The 19,962-nt window shown below is 38.5% G+C and overlaps 1 protein-coding gene across 7 annotated transcripts in view; it reads right to left on the reverse strand.

The window, feature by feature from the left end:
• Rhogef2 (Rho guanine nucleotide exchange factor 2) overlaps positions 1–19,962 on the reverse strand; it is a 250,749-nt gene that overhangs the window by 37,858 nt on the left and 192,929 nt on the right. For all 7 annotated transcript variants that reach the window (XM_071791544.1, XM_071791539.1, XM_071791545.1 and 4 more), the window contains one exon: positions 5,876–6,026. In XM_071791544.1, the coding sequence (XP_071647645.1) occupies positions 5,876–6,026 (151 nt within the window). The remainder of the gene's footprint in view (positions 1–5,875; positions 6,027–19,962) is intronic.

Genomic DNA, 19,962 nt, shown 5'->3' on the forward strand with positions numbered 1-19,962 from the left:
GCAATTATTTTAGAAAATAAAGGTGAATCGGAGCATGTGCGGAAGCAACGTGTTTTAAATTATTTAATCGATTTATTTAATTTGAGTGAAGATAAAAATACAAAAAAAACTAGTAATGTGTATAAAAAATAATTTTTTTCATATATACTTTAATAAATGGAGAAGTAGCACGCGCGCGTATTAAGGATGTTTGGGTTGTACAATACCAGCAAAAAGTGATTAAAATTTGAAAACTGCAGATTTCTTAGGTTTATATCGTTTAAAATATAAAATAAATAAATTTATATTATATAAGAAGTTCAACTATCGTAAAATAACATGATTTTTAACGTCTTCAAGAAAGGGAATATTTATAATTAATATTTTTCGTAATCAACGACAGAAACTTTTGGTCTTGAAAATGCCCTGATCAACTGCAAAAAACGAAAAAACGAATAATTTAATATAAGACGATTTTCGGTTACTATAGGTATCGAATAATTTAAATATATATTTCATATAAAAGTAATAAGTTATATATATTTAATTAATAATTTTAAAACCAAATGTAAACATAAAATATACCATTTAATGCCAGCTTTAAATATGGCAACACCGCATTATTTTCTACGTTGGCATTACTGCCTGTCACCTTTCAAGCGCGGAATCAAAATGCCGAAAAATGTTGAATATCGTAAAAAATTTCGATATTGACTCGAAGTGTTTACACTTTCAATACATCGATCTGTACTGCCTCACTGCGATGTTGCCAAGTCTCATAGACTAAAATGGGTTATGCAGCGTACTGACCACATTTTGCTACAGTTTTAGGTAAATAACTTTTAAACGAGTAAGTGGATCCAAATGAACTTTTGTACGAATATTTATCATAGTTTCATTAGCATATGTACAAAATTTGATTTAATTCGTAATGCTACTTCCTCATCAAATTATAAGAATAAGAAGAAATTTCATACGTCAACAAACTTTTGATTAAAATATCTCAGAAACTAAAGCCGTAATAAAAAATCTAACGACATTTTTTAAATATAATGTCGATACAAGCTTTCGATTGCGACTAGTCCGAATAAGATTGGTGCAGCCAATCCCGAGATATGATAAAAATTAATACAAACAAAAAAATTAAATAACTTTTAAACCAGTAAGAGAATTGTGCTAAAATTTTACATAGATACTTAGACGTAATAATAGAACAATCTATGAAATTTTTAGATTTTTGGTAATGCTTTGAGATGTCACCCATACATCCTTAATAAACGTTTTTATGTAAAAATAAATTATATATATATATATATATATATATATATTCGTAATCCGCGATCTCGAAAATTCCTATGTACTAAGTTTCGACTAAATCTGATATATTTTTAATATATATGTCCGCCATATTAGATCCGCCAATTTTTCGTAATTTTAACTTTTTATTTGTAATCCGCGATCTCGAAAACCCCTGTATACCAAGTTTAGGCTAAATATGATATTTTTGAATGTCCGCCATATTGGATCCGCCATTTTGTTTTTCGTAATTTTGACTTTTGATTCGTAATCAACGACCTGGAAAACCATATCAATTTTCATTTAAATTGTAAAACGCCTTCATATTTTAGCTAGGTTTTGGGGATTTGGGACTACTGTGCGACGTGGCATTGACTCGATTAAGTGGGTGATTAAATGCATGGGTTGTGTCTCAAGGAATCATTTCCTATACTTAAGGCTCATGGGTAGTCACCGCGGCCATATTGGATTCTTACTATCCAGGCGAGGAAAACACCCAATTTTGTTGTGCATGCCATTTTCAAATAAAAAGATATTTCAATAAAACATCACTAAGTATAGATCGTTTCAGAACACTTCCGAAATTGGCCGAAAACTACCCTTTTCCCTCGACAATAAACAAACAGCCATAAAACGAAGCCTAAACATACGGGAAAAACAGCCGTTTAACGACTATCGAAAGGAGGTGAAAACGTTCCTTCCGCATACAAATCTTACTTTTCGGCCAATTTTACGACTTTCACGAATACGTTAAACGTTAGAGCACAAGCACAGAGCGAATAATAAAGAAATAGCACGCACAACAAAATAGGTTGTCAACATGTCACAAAGGACAGAATTCTCCATTGGAGAGAGATTTCTGCCGCGACGGTACGTCGCCACCGTCAACGCAGAGTTCTCGGCTCAGGGACCAGGGGACCTATTATGGACTTGTTCGGAATGGATTTCGATCGGAATTATTCCGTTTTCCCTAGAAAAGACAATAGAAATCTAGGAAATAACTGAACAATTCCGATCGGAATCCATTCCGAACAAGTCCATAATAGGTCCCCAGGAGCCTTAAGGTGATTCGGCTAGTACCGTATGAGTCAATATAAGGTCTACATTTTTTTTTTTTTTTTAAGAAACACTAGTATAATTATTGATTTTATAATTAACTTTTCATTCCATTATGTATCAATTTATCTACTGATAAATGTAAACAGTTCAAGATTTGACTTTAGTTGACATTCGTACAAGAGAAGTGACGCGACATTGCATCTCTTCGCTGTAGGGGAACGGGGAGTAGCCTCGGACATTATTGAAATTCAAGTATCTATACCGCGATCCTATGGCCATTGTTTAAACATTCTGCATATGTCGAAATATACAGAAGGGCATGTTAGAATGTTTGAACAATGGCCATTAGATACGCGGTATACTTGAATTTCAATTAATGTCCGGGGCTACCCCTTGTTCCCCCCGCCTAAGCAGCTATCATGCCAGTACCATGTGTTTGAGTAAGGTTATGTCGAGGGTTATGTAGGTTATGTTATTGTGTTTACGTTGAAAAATAATGGAAGGTAACAAACAATTTCGATAATGGGAGATTTGCTTGCAAAAGAATAGTGCTGTGGAAAGAAAACACTACACGGCGCGGCGTAGCTACATGTTCATATCGCGTACAGCTGATCAAAAGGCCGACAAGAAACGCGACAATTCATCAAGTTTTGATTGAATTATTGGACTTATTATACGTCAACGTCGTTTTGTCTTATACTTAACAAGTGCTAGAAGAATCAAACAATATTACTTTCAGTTTTTTGAACTTGTTTCTTTACAGATAGTGAGTGAAATTCTCGAAAAATGTATGTTCGGTACAATTACCCATAAAACCTATGTTAAAAATGCCAACTTCGAGATTTAATATATTAAAAACTAGACGTCAGATCTTCTCAAAATTGAAAATTTAAGTGTATTTAGGTTTTCTTTATAACATATTTAGAATTTTTTCTTTGACATACTTTGATGGTCGAACCATCTTAAAGTCTTGAATAAACCTTGGATGGATCTTTCAACATGATATATAGAGATCCAAAACACGCTTCAAAAATTGTACAATATTTGGCTCCCAAAAAAGTGTGAGTTTTCAAATGGTCTGCTGACAATGAGTCTGAAGATTTAAATCCTATTGAGCATTTTTTAGATGAATTTGGTCGCCGAGTAGCCAACAAGAAACATTCAAATAAATAAGTTTTATTCAAGACTTTAAGTGAAGAATAGGAAAAGATCCCTTTTCCTTTAGCACTGACACAAACTTGTAAATTTTTTAAACTTTTTTTGTTTATCTATAACTTTCATAATCCACCTGTTTATCGATTATGAAAAAGCGTACGATAGCGTGAATAGGAATGAACTATGAAAGGCCATGCAAGAGTTTGGAATTCCGATGAAGCTCATTAGAATGACCAGGATAACAGTGCAGGGCACGGAGAGTATGGTCAGAATAGGTGGAGGACTATCGCCAAAATTCAGGATCAATACGGGCCTAAGACAAGGAGACTCATTGTCATCGATGCTGTTCAGCCTCGCGTTGGAGGCTGTCATTAGAAAAATTAAAGTTAGAACGGATGGAAACATCACGAATCGGTCGATCCAAATTCTAGCATACGCAGACGACGTGGACGTAGTGGGAAGATCAAGAGGAGATATTGAAAGAGTATATGAGGAATTGCAGAGGGAATCGGACAGATTTGGCCTAAGAATTAATAGTGATAAGACGAAATACCTAGTCACAACCGCAAAGAATAAGTCAAGAGTGTGCAGAGATCTGGTGTGTGGAGACTGCACCTTTGAGGCGGTGGAGGAATTTAAGTACCTGGGGACGCAAATCAATAAAAATAACGTAATTAGCGAGGAGATAAAGCTGAGGATTATCCAGGGCAATAAGGCATACTATGCACTCTTACCAATAATAAGATCCCGCTCGGTATTGAGATCAACCAAGATAAAAATCTATAAAACGCTGATTCGTCCTGTTGTACTATACGGATGTGAGGCATGGACAATAACAGAACAAGACAAAAACCGACTCGCCTGCTTCAAAAGAAAAATTCTCAGGAAAATTATGGCCCGATAAAAAACGGCCCTAATGAATGGCGTATACGCTTGTTTAAGGAACCTAATATCGTTGGAAGCGCCAAAGCAGCTCGACTGAGATGGGCCGGACACATAATGCGGATAAACAGCGACAGAAGTGTCAAAAGAATACTAGACAGCAAACTGTATGGGACTCGGAAAAGAGGTAGACCGAGGGAGAGGTGGATCGATGAGGTAGAAGACGACATGAGAGTGCTGGGGACAAAGACATGGAGGTCGACGGCGATGGACAGGACGGCGTGGAGGCAAATTGTTGTGAAAGCCAGGGCCCACGAGTGGCTGTAGAGCCGGAGAAGAGAGAGAGAGAGATATATAACTTTTAAATAAGCAATGAACAACAATTAAGTTATAAGAAAAAGTTACTCAGGGTCATATCCTTGATAACATATGTCAAGGTCAAGGTCATCGGAGCTGGCTGTGTAAAGGAAAATATTTACCAAAAATCTCTTTGGCCCAAAACTTTTAATCGCCACTGTATAGTACTGGACGGAGCATGGAACTGAAACCGTCTTGAGAGACGTAGAAAGAGACAAGACAATGTGTGAATAGTAGCGGCTCATGAAGTTACGGAGCCATAACCTAGGTAGCAGAGTGATGTGAAATAACGTATTAATAACGTCTTAACGACATTTCTAACGTCAATAATATATCAAATAAGAAGTCTTTAGACGTCATCCTGCTACCTGGAAAGATGGCCGCTGCACTTAAAAATTTTATACATAGCAATACATTAAGAATGTTCCCAACTTACAAGAATACGGTACTGTTCCCTTTCTCCTTAGACAAAACTCAATCAATGAAAACAAAATAAAAAGAAAGATCCGTGCCCACACATCTACTTCTCTCTTTCTAGATCCCTCAAGAGATAAGAGATCAAAGAAATATTGTCACATGCTCCGCCCAGTACTATATGTCGATAGTAAAATTGTAAGTTAACCGCTTCATTAGTTTTTAAGATATTATGGCATCCATCAAGGACAAATATTTCGCAACATTGCACTTTACATTTTAATAAATTTTAATTATTTTTATATGAAATACGGTAGAAATAATAATAAAATAGTAACAAATACATATGCAAAACTGTAAGTTTCTGTAAGATTTATTCGTTTATGAGAAAAAATCCCAAAAATTGCCTATTTTTCAAGTACTTTTGAACAAATACCCTCTTAAATGCACCTGGTTTTTAATATACTAGACACTACAGACGCGCGCTTCGCGCGCGCTATTTAGCTTTAACATTATGCTATTACTATTACATTATTAACTCCTTGATACACACAACTGTCAAAATATACAATGACAGCTGCAAATGAAGTAAGCGCAGCAAGAGAACCAATCGGCATCGCGGAAAAGCGACAACAACAAACTTCACATCTCCTTTTTAGAAGAGGAGGATCATACTAAGTTATAAATATATTGTAATAATTATAAATAAAATGAAATAAAATAAAATACTAACCAAGCATAGTTTGCGTGTGAGTTGTTGTGGTTATTATTTCCGAAAATTCACGACGCTGTACGTCAGTGTCAAGCGCGTGTATACGTTCCCTGCTTCTACGCAATTCCTTCCGCAGCTTCTCCCGTTCTTCTTCTCTTTCTTTTATAATCTCCTGCAATTTATCAAAATACAACATAGTTTTAGGAGAAACAGAAATATTAAAATACTTCTAAGGACAAAAAGTTTTCCTCATTAATAATGTTTCCTTAAACTTTCTGCATTTAAATTTATATTCACTTTGGAATGAAAAAAGGAACACGGCCAAGTACAATTAAAACAAACAGATACAAAATTATACGCGAGTACAAAATATATGCAAAATTAAGACTTTAGAACATAACTAATAAAAACGTTCCTGTGTGTTATCAAAGTCACAGAGTAATATTGTGAAGATTATAACCGACGCGACGCTCGTTATTTATTAAAAAGATATTAATATAACTGAGAAATATAACAGTTTGTGTCAGTACTAAGGGAAGTAATTTACTGATATATGTGTATCGCAACCAGGGGTGGGTGGGAGTGGACCTCGGTTCGCGTAAAAAGTTGAAAACTCGAGCCGTACAATGATAGACTTCGTTTCGTCCATAGACTTAGGAAGAGATAGACGGAGCGTAAACTGGTACTATGGGCATGGGGGAGGGTAGGCACGATTACGATAACTTCGGCCCCTTGATTTGACGATGGTTTCTGGTAGTATTTTTTACGTTAAACAAAAAATTATATAAGTCTTATCTAGGACTAACTGTTCTAGTTTTCGAGATATACAGTGTTGAAGTTAAAAATAAATAATATACATTTTCAAATAATACTTTGATTGTGTGTATAGACAGTACACATATAGGCGGAGGAGGGGCTACCGCCCCTCCTCTGCAGGCAGGATTGAGTGGGGGTGGATCTCGGTTCGCGTAAAAAGTTGAAAATTCGAACCATACAATGATAGACCTCGGTTCGGGTGAGGTAAACCTCGAAAAATTTTTTTGGTCGGAAAATTTGTTTACTATTTTTCCCGCGTTCTTCGCCAAAAATGCCTCCGAAAACCACTAACATTTCGAGGGGCCAAAGTTATCGTAATCATCCTGGAGGTTATGATAACGGGGGATTATTAGACGAGAGTTACGTCTAAATTCGGCTAAACTTCGGTTAAACTTGGAAACATTCAGATGCTCGACAACACACGGACGTGGTTGTCGCTTTAGTGATGTTGCCAGCATGCGGAGGGGATGCGCTGGCATGCACTGGTAGCGCATCACCTCCACATGCAGCATGCAGGCAACACACACCAAAGCGACAACCATATTCGTGTGTGTCCGTGTACTGTTGTCAATGGACTACGGCTTTGGCCTAACGCCGAACATATCCGAACCGTATAGTACCTACAAAAATAGCCGAATTTAGACATAACCCCCCTTACCGCGTTTATCCGTACCCCCGCAGGTTTACACTCCTTCTATCTCTTCCTAAGGCTGCGGTCCATTTGACGCTACAAATGTTTCGAAGCGTTCTTCTTCTCCTTCTTTCTTCATTGAAAGAAAGGAGAAAAGGAATGCTTCGAAGCATTTGTAGCGTCAAATGGACCACAGCCTGAGTCTATGATTTCGCCCTGTAAGCAGGAATGGGGTGGAGTGGACCTCACTTCGCGTGGATGATTCTCTGGACAGCATTGTAGCACGGTTCGGGTTTTCAACTTTCCACACGAACCGAGGTCTACTCCCAATCATTCCCGCTTGTGGAGGAGGGGCTACCACCCCTCCCCCGCCTACGTACTATAAGAGTACTATTTATACACACATCAGCAAATTACTTCCCTTAGCACTGACACAAACCGTTATATTCCTTAAACTTTATTTATTAATAACTTTTTAAGGAGGGTGGTTGCTCAAATCAATTTGATAAGAATAAGTTCAAATTTATGGAAGATATTCGTCTATGGGAATCTGTTGTCCATGCCAAAGTTGAAGATAATAATTGTCTGCATGGTTGTCGAGTAATTAATTATTGAAGTTATATTCTTGTCTCTCTCTTATACACGGGCGACACAGCAAAAATGTTACCTAACCTGTAATGTAACTCTCGAAAGCATATTAAAAATGATAAGAATTTAATGAAAATAGGTGCAAATAATTCTTTACATATTTAGGAAGAACTTTCTCAAAGACTGAAATAATTCATCTTTATAGTTATCAAGAAGTTGTAAAAATAAAGCAGGACCACATTTATTATTTCCACATTTCAACGTGGATAATAACGTATTTGGGTTTCAATTGTACAAACAACTCTTTTTAAACCTTAAGAAACAGTAATTGAATGCATTCTACATATTTATTTGCTAAAATTCGTTTATTTCACGCGACGAAAATCTAATCTACATGCTTTCCCCCTGCCGCGCCGCCTGCCCCGCAGCGGGACGCAACCAACTTCCTTAACAAACAGTGTCCATCGGCTAAAACATTTTGAAGGTTACTCAGGGTGATAACTTTGATAACATATCTTAAAATTATTGAAATCGGGAGAGGGTTCCCTTATTTCTGCAATATTATCGTAAGTTTTTGTGCCTTATCATTACGACGAATATTTTTACATTATGATAAATATTGTCATGTTATAATGAATATTTTCACAACTGATATTGTGTAAAAGAGCAATATGGAATTTGAACACTATCTCCATAAAAAAAAAATCTGGTCATTTATCTCTCGAATATGTAATTAGTTTTGAAATGTATAACTAAATGTTCCTAAAAATGTTAAGTAGTATGTTAAATAAAAAAAGATTCGAAAAAAATTCATATATTAACTAATGAAGAGATATGAGATAAAGTAGTTTTCAAACAATAAATATCAAGAAAAAAAATAAACGTTAAAAAAGCTGATTCTGTGGCGCGCTTGGCACTAAAAAGATAAGAATTCATCATAAACAGGAAGAATGGACTGAATCTGACATCGATAAGTGGCGCCGCACGCCCCTCTCCACTTGCCGCGCAACCACGTTTTACGCCACTCGCCGCTCCCCCACGCGTGCGCCTGCCCTACCGCTTCTCACGCGTTAATTTGCTCAGACGTATTAATTAATAACTCATCAACTATTGCGAATATCACAAAATGATACAGGACTTTTTTGTTTATCTCGATCCCTTCTAGCTCCTCATGAACGTTATCAAGGGTGCTCTGGGACACTCTGTATATACAGGGTGATTAAGGAGGAATCTACAATATTCCGGGAGGTAATAGTATTGATGATTCTAAGCAAAAAGTATCATATCAACATAGATCCTATTCCCAACGGTTACCGAGATATTCTGATTATAACGTGAAAAGGGCACCATGCGTATGAAGAAATAGAATTGATAGAAATGAAAGAAAAAGACTGACAACAATGTGCAGTTGTTAGTAGTTAGTTAAACTGTTTATTCTATTGCCTATAACAGCCTTAGGCTGGGCGTATACTATTGACTTTACATCGACTAAACTTTTTAATCGATGTCGAGCAGCAACAACAATTTCTTATCAACTAAACAATTTAATCGAGGACTATATTATTACAGAATGAGTGTATAAATACTGTAATCTGTAATCTGTTTTAACATGTTTCTCGTGTTAATTGGCCTATGTATTAGAAAGTATAATACGATTTTTGTTGATAATATACGACAAAATTCGTATTATACTTTCTAATCGAATAATTATTCGCCGAGATATTCTAAATTTATTGCAATTCAAATATTCTTAAAGTGGACATTTGAAGCTTCATTTTACATTTTTAAAAATATTTTTATCTTCATTATTTACCAAGTTATGATTATTTGAAAGAGTAACTCCAAAAATCGCCCGTTTTGAAACTTGCGGAATTGAATTGTGTGCCAAATGATAAATTATAATGAGACATTAATTGCAGAAAAATTATACGTTGAGCATATAATTAGTTTAAGAAATATAGAGAGTCAAAGTGATCGCAGTCCATTAACTCAAATCAAATACGCTTCGAGGTACGAATTTCATATTAGCACGATAGGTTCAGACTTAATACTCAGGGATTTTTTGGGTCGCTGGTTATGAATTTAAAGTCAAATTTTCGAAATTCAAAATGACGGATTTAATATGGCGGATTTAAAGTGTAGAAGTTTTAATTTTTACGAAAATCAACACCCGGGGTTTTTTGGATCGCTGATCACGAATTTAAAGTCAGATTTTTAAAATCGCGGATCCAATATAACAGGCTATCAAAATCGTTTGAATTTTTTATGAAATTATCTATGTAGTGGATTGTTAGATCGGTAACTCGTTCTAGACTCATACTAAACTCATTCTCTTTGACTTTGTTTCTTAGAAATAATTATGGATTACGCCGCATGCACACGGGCTCGTTGTAGTCACGTGATGAGATTGTGTGGTCCCTTGGATATGGACAATATCATGGAATACATATACCCGATTCTGAAATCTGTGATGTATCTCTCTAATTATTTCTAAGAAACAAAGTCAAAGAGGATGAGTTTAGTATGAGTCTAGAAGTACGAGTAACCAATCTAACAATCCACTACATGGATAATTTCATAAAAAATTCAAACAATTTTGATAGACCGCTATGTTGGAACCGCCATGTTGAATTTTAAAAATCTGACTTTAAATTAGTAACCAGCGACCTAAAAAAAAACCCTGGATATTGTAATTTTCGTAAAAATTAAATAACTTCTACATTTTCAATTTACCATATTGGATCTGCCATTTTGAATTTCGAAAATCTGACTTTAAATTCATAACTAACAACCCAAAAAACTCATGGGTATTAAGTCTGAACCTATCGTGTTGATATGAAATTTGTATCTAGAAGCGTATTTGGTTTGAGGCGTTCCAATTATATGCTCAACAAAAATTTTCTGCAATTAATGTCTCATCATAACCTATCATTTAGCACATAATTCAATTCCAAAATCAAAATACGCGGGTCCCAAAACGGGCGAAATTTCCACTGATTTTGGGGACACTCTTTGGTAAATTTTTCCCACATTTTTTATGTACCGCTTTTTTGAGATTGAATGTATTTTCTTGAATGCTAATGAAACCTTTCTTCAAATTTTTTTTGTAAAAATTAATTTTAATTATAATATTATAATAAAAATAAAATATTGTTGGAATTTAAAATTCATGCCGTTTGAGTTTGCCGCCTTTCTGTATAGGGACTATCCAAACTATTCTAAGGTTTTAAGCCTTCCTATTGGCTGTCCTTTTACTTCTTGAAGTTGTACTCTTGCTTTGGTCTTTCTGTTCGACTTTGCTGTTCTACTGATTCTAGAACATTCTGTTCTGAGAGTCGATTCTGTATCTTGGGACAAGGTGAAAATTACAAAAGTGAAGAAATTCACTAGAGAATCTACAATTTCATTTGTCGAAATCTAGTAAATCTGTTCACTTTTGTCATTTTCACCTTATCTCAAAATACAGAATCGACCCACTGTACCGCTCTCTGTATATTACTGTAATAAAAGGTTCATATCTTTTTGCGTTCCATAATAATTGTGTGTCGATTAATCCAAACAACAGTTTATGGGCCCAGAATAACGCTCGGATATTGATAAAAGTGCGGATTTCTTGCAGAGTAAGAAGAATCGAGCGATACGCCGTTCACAAAGAACGAGTTAACCTAGCAAAAGGAAGGCTGCATCATGGCACAATCGAACGCGAGTATCGGATTGTCACCGATAGAAAAGTTGCTCGGCAGAGAGAACTACAGTACGTGGGCATTCGCCATGAAGACGTATCTCGAACACGAGGACTTATGAGGATACGTCACAGGTGCGGTCGCCGATGAAGCAAAAGTCAGGCGTACGAGAGCGAAAATAATACTCTCCGTTGATTCGTCCATTTACGTGCATGTTCAAGACACAGTAAGTGCTAAAGAGGCTTGGGACAAGCTAAGAGAAGTTTACGAGGATTCGAGACTCTCAAGGAAGGTAGGCTTAATACGCGCACTGGTAACCACGCGATTGGAGAATTGCGCATCCGTAGAGGAATATGTCACAAAAATCGTATCAACGTCGCACAAGCTGAACGGGATGAGATTTGAGGTTAAAGATGAGTGGGTAGGCTTAAGCCCCTTGCACAATGCCAGGCAACAGGCAATAGGAACAGGGAATAGAAATCAGAAATCATGTATAAATGCAGAATAAACAGTGACACAGGCAATAGACACAGAGTTTCCGTCACGTTGGAAATTCTGTGCCTATTGCCTATTGCCAACCAATCATAGCATTTGAATTTTTTAGGTTGTAATTAACGATTTTTTGGTTATTTCCTGTTCCTATTGCCTGTTGCCTGGCATTGTGCAAGGGGCTTTAAGGTGGAAGCACATAAAATTGCAGGAGCCATGAGCAAAATGCAGAAGCCATATGCGCATGCGCTATGGTATCTGTTAGAGCTCTTCAGATACCATAGCGCATGCGCATATGGCTTCTGCATTCTGCTCATGGCTTCTGCAATTTTATGTGCTTCCACCTTTACTACTCCTTGCAGGCTTGCCCAATGAATATAAACCTATGATTATTGTAACGATGGCGCCAGTGTACCAAGCAGCATGTATACGCCATCGTACGTACCCATCTAGCTACGCAATATACTCTATGTAAGAGAGCCACATATAATAAACGTGCATATTGTCATTACCACTAACTGTCGTGTATTCATTAATACCTTACATGGTGTCAGAATAAAGTACTGAAAATCGGGAAAGCGTTAATAGCCGGAATGGAATCGAACAATACCATTAAACCGCCCGAAGCGTTAGTAATAAAGACGGATGGTATGGCTGAAGCATGGAGGTTATGGATCCAACGCTACGAATAGTATTGAGTGGCTGTACAAATGGAGAAAAAGCCTGCAAATGTTCAAGCTGCCTCGTTGATGGCTGCTATGGGAGCAGACGCCGCTGTTATTTTTAACAGTTTTAACTTGACGGTTGCTGAGAGCGTAGACGTGGCAATAATAAAAGCAAAATTTGCAGCTCATTTTGCACCGACACTGTCACAACCATATATACGTCTTCAATTCTACGATAAACAGAAAGCGATTCATTTAATACATTTTTAACGAAGGCCCGTACACAAATTAAGGACTGTGGCTATAATCAGTTGACAGATGAACTATTGCGAGATAAAATAATCTTCGGCGTACAATAAGGTACTACAGCAACGATTGTTAGAAGACGATAAATTGACATTAGAGCGTATTATCAACATGTGCAGAGAGTGGGGACGGGCGTCAAAGCAAGTCGAACAAGCTACAGCCAATGACAGACCAAGGGAACGAGACGGTAAGTGCAGTAAAAGTGAGCCGAGAAAAAGAACGACAGCAAGGAAAAAAACGAAAATGTAAACGTTGCGGACGACAACATAAAAAAAAGGATTGTCCAGCATATAATAAGACATGTCACAAGTGTAAGAAGATAGGACATTTCGCAAATTTATGCCGTTCAAAAGATGGAAAAAAGATCAACGAGGTCCAGACGACAGCAGAAGCACAGGTCAACACGGAAGACGAGGTATTATACGTGAATGCATTCAAGACGAACAACAGCGGAAGAAAGGAAGGCAACAACGAATGGTACGAGACATTGAAGACAATCGCAGGTCATAAAGTGACAGCAAAACTAGACACGGGTGCAGAATGTAATGTCATGTCACATAAGCAGTTAAAACAAGTAGGTGCTACATTGACTCCGTCAGGTACGAAGAGTCTCATTACATATAACAAGACAAAGATGGATGTAATAGGTGAAGCTAATATTAAGTTTCACATACGAGACAGGTTGGTCATAGTTAATTTTAAAATAGTAGAAGAAGACGTGCAAGCCATATTAGGTCGGAAAGTATGCACCAGCCTCAATTTTATAAAACGCGTCCATGCTGTAAAGGGCTCGGTAGAGAAGCCTATTGAAGAAATAAAGAATGAACTATTCATGGAGTTAGGCTGCGTAAAAGGATACGAATATGATATGGAACTGGAGGAAGGAGCGCAACTAAAAATTCACCCACCTCGTAGGATACCATTTTCATTGAAGGAAGAAGTCAAGAAACAACTCGACAAGATGGTGCAGCTGGGCGTGATCAAACCAGTGTCTGAGCCGACCCCAGCAGTGAGCCCGCTAGTAATTGTGAAGAGCAAAGGGAAGATACGTTCATGTATTGATCCGTCAGATCTGAACAAGGTAATCAAGAGGCGACATTTTCCACTTAAAACACTAGAAGATATCTCCACCAAATTGTCTGGCACGAAATATTTCACGAAACTTGATTGCGCTCGAGGATTTTGGCAAATCAAGGTGACGGAAAGGACCTCTAAATACTTGACAGTAAATACACCATGGGGCCGATATAGATTTCTACGAATTCCCTTTGGTATTAAGTCAGCTCCCGAGATTTTTCAAGAAATGATGACGAAAATCTTACAAGGAATTGACGGTGTGGAAACATCGATGGATGATGTCATAGTCTACGCATCACATTAGAAAAGCTGCGAGAAGTGACGAATCAAGTTCTTCGAAGATTATATGAAGCTAGTCTACGCTTGAACAAGGATAAGTGTCTATTCGAGAAAACGTCAGTACCGTTTTTGGGTCACACAATGACCGCAGAAGGTTGGAAACCGGATCCGGAAAAGCTCGAGGCCATTGAAATGCTAAGAAGACCGGAAGATGTTCAAGGAGTACGCCGTATTATAGGTACCGTTACTTACTTGTCTAAGTTTGTACCAAACTTGTCTGGAATCACCGAGCCGTTAAGACAATTATTAACAAAGGACACAACATGGCATTGGGACGCAGAACAAGAAGAAGCTTTTAACAAAATCAAAGAGGTATTAAAAACTCCTCCAGTACTCGCATATTATAATCCGTTGAAACCTGTCACATTAATGGTAGACGCCAGTTCCACAGCAGTGGGTGCTGTGTTATTACAAGATAATCAGCCAGTCGCGTACGCAACAAAAGCCTTAACAGAAACGCAACAGCGATACCCACAAATGGAGAAAGAGACTTTTGCAATTCGGTTCGGATGTTTTAAGTTTCATGATTCTATGGTAAAGCTTTAACGATACTTACCGATCACAAACCGCTAGAATCTATTAGCAAGAAGGTTTTGGCCAACCAACCACCACGACTCCAGAGGATTTTTTTGACGTCCTTCAGTATACTCCAACAGTCAAATACGTACCGGGCAAAGACATACCCCTGGCAGACGCGTTAAGTAGAGACTGTAGAAGAAATCAAGTAAAAGAGGAAACCGAAGCAGAAATTGAAATATGTGTCGTTATTCCGTATTCACCAGCCCTGGACCAATTAAGGCGGGAAACCAATGCGGATCCTTTAATGGCGTCGCTCAAAAGGACGCTTATGACAGGATGGCCAGAAAATAAAAAGGATTTAGATTACCCCTTACGACAATTCTGGAATTATCGAGACAAAATTACGGTGATGGATGACATCGTTTTCAAAAACTCCAGACCAATGATTCCTACGTCGCTACACGCCAGGTATTTGCAGTTGGCACATAAGGGTCACATAGAGATACAATCAATGTTACATCGAGCACGTGAAGTCATGTTTTGGCCAAAAATGAACAATGATATAGAGGACTATGTGAACAAATGTACTGCCTGTCAAAAGACACAACGAATTCCGGATAAAGAACCACTGATCTTAAAGGAGGTACCAAAACTACCTTGAAAAATTGTAGCAGCTGATTTCGCAAATATAAAGGGTAAACAATACCTTGTGATTGTGGATAGTTATTCAGGCTTCTACGACTTCACATTAGTATACCCAACAGATACATGTCAGACAGTGACAGCATTCAAACGCTGGTTTTCTGTACACGGTGTACCACGTATTCTAGAAACAGACAATGGGCCACAGTTTGCATCAGCGGAGTTCAAGAAATTTACCAAGAGTTGGAACATCGAACATCGTACATCAAGTCCCAGGTTCCCGAGGTCAAACGGCCTAGCAGAGAGAGCGGTGCAAGCTGTTAAACATCTGTTCCGCAAGTGTGCAATTGATAAGAGTGACATTTACGAGGCACTACTAAATATACGTAATGTACCGCGGAACAATGTCTTGGGCTCGCCGGTGCAACGTCTTTTTAGCCGGCAAACACGTACATCGATACCGACAACTGAAGAGATACTTTGGCCGAGGGTACAAGAGAAGGTTCAGGAAGAATTAACTCGTCTCCGAAGATTACAGAAAGAGTATGCTGATCCACGACATAGCAGCTCCTGGGAACCAGGTGCCACAGTCAGAGTATACCACGAGCCTCGCAATTGGATCCCAGGTGAGATTGTTGTGAAACGATCGGAACCCCGATCATACGATGTACAGTTGCCTACGGGTAACATCGTACGACGTAATACACAACATGTACGTCCAACAGCCGTTACCCTACCATCGGAAACAACCCAGGACAGCCAACCACTACCCCCAGAAGTTATTCCCCCTGAAATTATCCCTGACGTACCTTCTACCTTACAATCAAATAACGATCAACGTCAGTCTCTTACAACTAGTTCGAGTACCCCTCATACTACCCGCTCTGGTCGAATTATACGAGCTCCTAATCGACTGAACTTATAGCTTTTCAGAAAAGTGTACCAAGCAGCATGTATAGGCCTGTCACGCCATCGTATGCACCCATCTAGCTACGCGATATACTCTATGTAAGAGAGCCACATATAATAAACGTGCATATTGTGTTGGACGTGGCAATCACACAGAACTATGGCGCTAGGGTCGCGATCTAGTTACCGATCGGATTCGGCGTATTTGTCACTAGATTATATTATATTCTATGGCCGGGATTTTTGCATTCTGAGAGTCGAGTTTTCTTTCTATTACTACTTCTTAAGTTCAGTTCTGTCTTTGCCGCCTCAAGGTGCCAATTCATGGGACGCTGAAAAACAGCGTTGAGCGTCGTCACGTGACATCACTATGATGCCAGCGTCAAGAAAGAGAAGTTGGATTTTTTCAACTTCAAGCGTCAAAGCCAAAGCAGCGCGAAGACGCCGAAATTTTGACGCTGTTTTCCTTTTCATGAATTTCAATTGACGCCGGCGTCAATTGTGGTCATGCGACCTTCTTGCCGCTGAAAATGAGCGTCGAGCGTCAGCATGAAAAGGCACCTTCATGTGCAAGTCGACTCATCGTTACATGTCGATATAAGGAAATAAACCAAAGAGCCTGTATAGTAAAAAGTACGCACAAGTACGTGTATTGTTAACCTGTCCCGTTTCAGCACAACTGCGACAAGCGAAAGGATACAGCAAGGCTCAGTTTCAACATATTGTCATTACCACTAACTGTCGTGTATTCACTAATACCTTACAATTATGGGCATTGAGAATTCGAATACCCCTATCACCGGAGACTCAATTAAAACAAAATTATTGCAAGAAGTAAAAGACGATGTTTGTCGTAAGTCATCGGTCAGTGACACAACGCTGCAAGTAAAACCTCGGAACGAGACTAATACTAAAGGACCAAGATGTTATAAATGCAACAAATACGGTCACTTCGCGAAAAACTGTTGCAGCAAAGTAAAGACGAAACCATCGGCACAAGAATCCAAAGATTCGAAGACATCGAAGAAAGAGACGGACTCTACGTTCTTCATAGCTCTCACCGCAGGTAACATAAATACTACGGATTGGTATATCGACTCCGGTGCATCCGCACATATGTCTAAAGATTCGTCTAACATGTCTTCCAAGACACCGTTTAATTCTCAAATTATTGTGGCCAATAATGAAAGGATGTCAGTAGAAGCAATGGGCAGCACACAAGTTAACGTTCTCGCCAGCAATACGAAGAGAAGTATTAAAATAACGGACGTCCTCTATGTTCCTAAACTAACCTCGAATCTGATTTCAGTTAGTAAGATTGCGGAAAAAGGACACTCGGTAACATTCAACAAACGAAGGTGTCAAATAAGGGATGCAACTAACCAACTGATTGCAACGGCAACATTATCCAACGGGATGTATAAATTAGATCAACCGTCGGCAGAAGCTAAACTAGCATCGACGATAGGAGACGCAGTTCTGTGGCACAAAAGATTAGGCTACTTGCATTCCGGAGCAATGGATTCACTACGTAAAGGTCTAGTCGGCGGATTGAAGTACAAAGGAGAAATCAGTAGCCCCTCCGTAACTTGCCTAGAAGAAAAGCAGGCAAGACTTTCTTTTGGGAATTCAGGTAATCGAACTAAAAGAATCCTGGAGCTGGTTCATTCGGATCTGTGTGGCCCGATGGAGACGACATCGATCGGAGAAGCAAAATATTTCTTCACGCTGATTGACAATTATTCAAGAAAAATCTTCATTTATACACTAGTAAGTAAAGGCCAGGTTCCAGAGATATTCCGAAATTTCAAGAAGTTCGTAAAAAAACAAACGGGAGAAAGTATTCAAACCTTGCGAACTGACAATGGCAAGGAATATATTAACGATAGCTTGATGAGTTTCCTGAAAGAAGAAGGAGTTAGACATCAGACGACGGTACCCCACACTCCCGAACAAAATGGTGCGGCGAAACGCTATAACCGGACCATTGTCGAGAAGGCTCGATGCCTACTTTTTGAAGCCGATCTTCCCCAGATCTTCAGAAAAAGTTCTGAAAAGAAACGGTTTCGACTGCGATATATCTTCTCAATAGATCACCTACAAAGGCGCTATCCGATATGACCCCGGAAGAAGCATGGAGTGGAAGGAAACCAGATCTCCGTCATTTGAGAATATTCGGCAGCAGAGCTCATGTCCACATTCCAAAGGCTTTGAGGCAAAAATGGGACAAGAAGAGTTTTGAATGCATTTTCGTGGGCTACTGCGAAAATAGTAAAGCTTATCGTCTGTATGAACCGACACATAAAAAAATACTCAAAAGAAGAGACGTCATTTTCGTTGAGGAGTAGTTACGTCATGATACAGAAGTTCAAGAAAAGGCTGCCTAGATCCGGAAATTTACAGAAACAAGAGTTTCTTCCGATTACAGAAGCTCCGGACACAGATGAAGCAGAACTGAACCGAAAAATGAATCACAGAACGCAACTACGATTGATAGTGACAGCACAGAAACGGATTGTCACAGCCATTCGGAAAACGACAAAGAGGAAGATGGATGAAATCCCACCGCAGCAAGCACAAGCACCAGGAAGATCTTCCAGGATACCAAAACCTAAGAAAATGGATGATTACAGTACTTACCTGGTTGAAGAGATATCTGGGACAGATCCATCATCGATCGAGAAAGCGTTGAGTTGTCAGAATTCCAAAAAATGGTTGGAAGCAATACGAGATAAATTGCGGTCGCACGAAGAAAACCACACATGGGAAACGGCGGTTCTTCTCCCGAATAAGAAAGCCTTAGACGCGCTAAATGGGTTTTTAAGAGTAAGAGAGACAAGAATGGTGACGTTATGAGATACAAAGCGCGTCTAGTTGTAAAGAGATGTGCTCAGACGAAAGGATTAGAATATGAAAAAACCTACGCACCGGTAATAAGATACAACTCTCTCAGGTACCTTTTCGCACTCGCTACAAAATATGATTTGGATATTGATCACTTAGATGTCGTAACCGCATTTCTTCAGAGAGACCTCAAATATACGTCAAGATCCCGGTAAGATAGTCAGACATGACATTTGTAGGTTAAAGAAAGCAGTTTACGGATTGAAGCAGGGAAGTCGCTGTTGGAACAAGAAGATCGATAGAGTGCTAAGAAGTCTAGGTTTCAAGAGATCGACAGCGAATCCATGTGTGTATCAAAGGAATCAAGGCAAAAACATCCTAATCGTTGGCATATATGTAGACGATGTGTTGATTCTCAACAACAATCAAATGCAAAGACACTTCATCAAGGAGAAGTTAAGAATTGTCTATAGGAATTCGAATAACTCGAGATCGCCAACGTGGACTACTATGGATGGACCAATCTCACTACATTGATCAGATCCTAACTAAATTCAACATGAAAGATTGCAAACCGGTCTCAACGCCCCTTGACAAGAA

Source organism: Temnothorax longispinosus, chromosome 10, assembly GCF_030848805.1.
Source record: "Temnothorax longispinosus isolate EJ_2023e chromosome 10, Tlon_JGU_v1, whole genome shotgun sequence".
Taxonomy (NCBI): domain Eukaryota; kingdom Metazoa; phylum Arthropoda; class Insecta; order Hymenoptera; family Formicidae; genus Temnothorax; species Temnothorax longispinosus.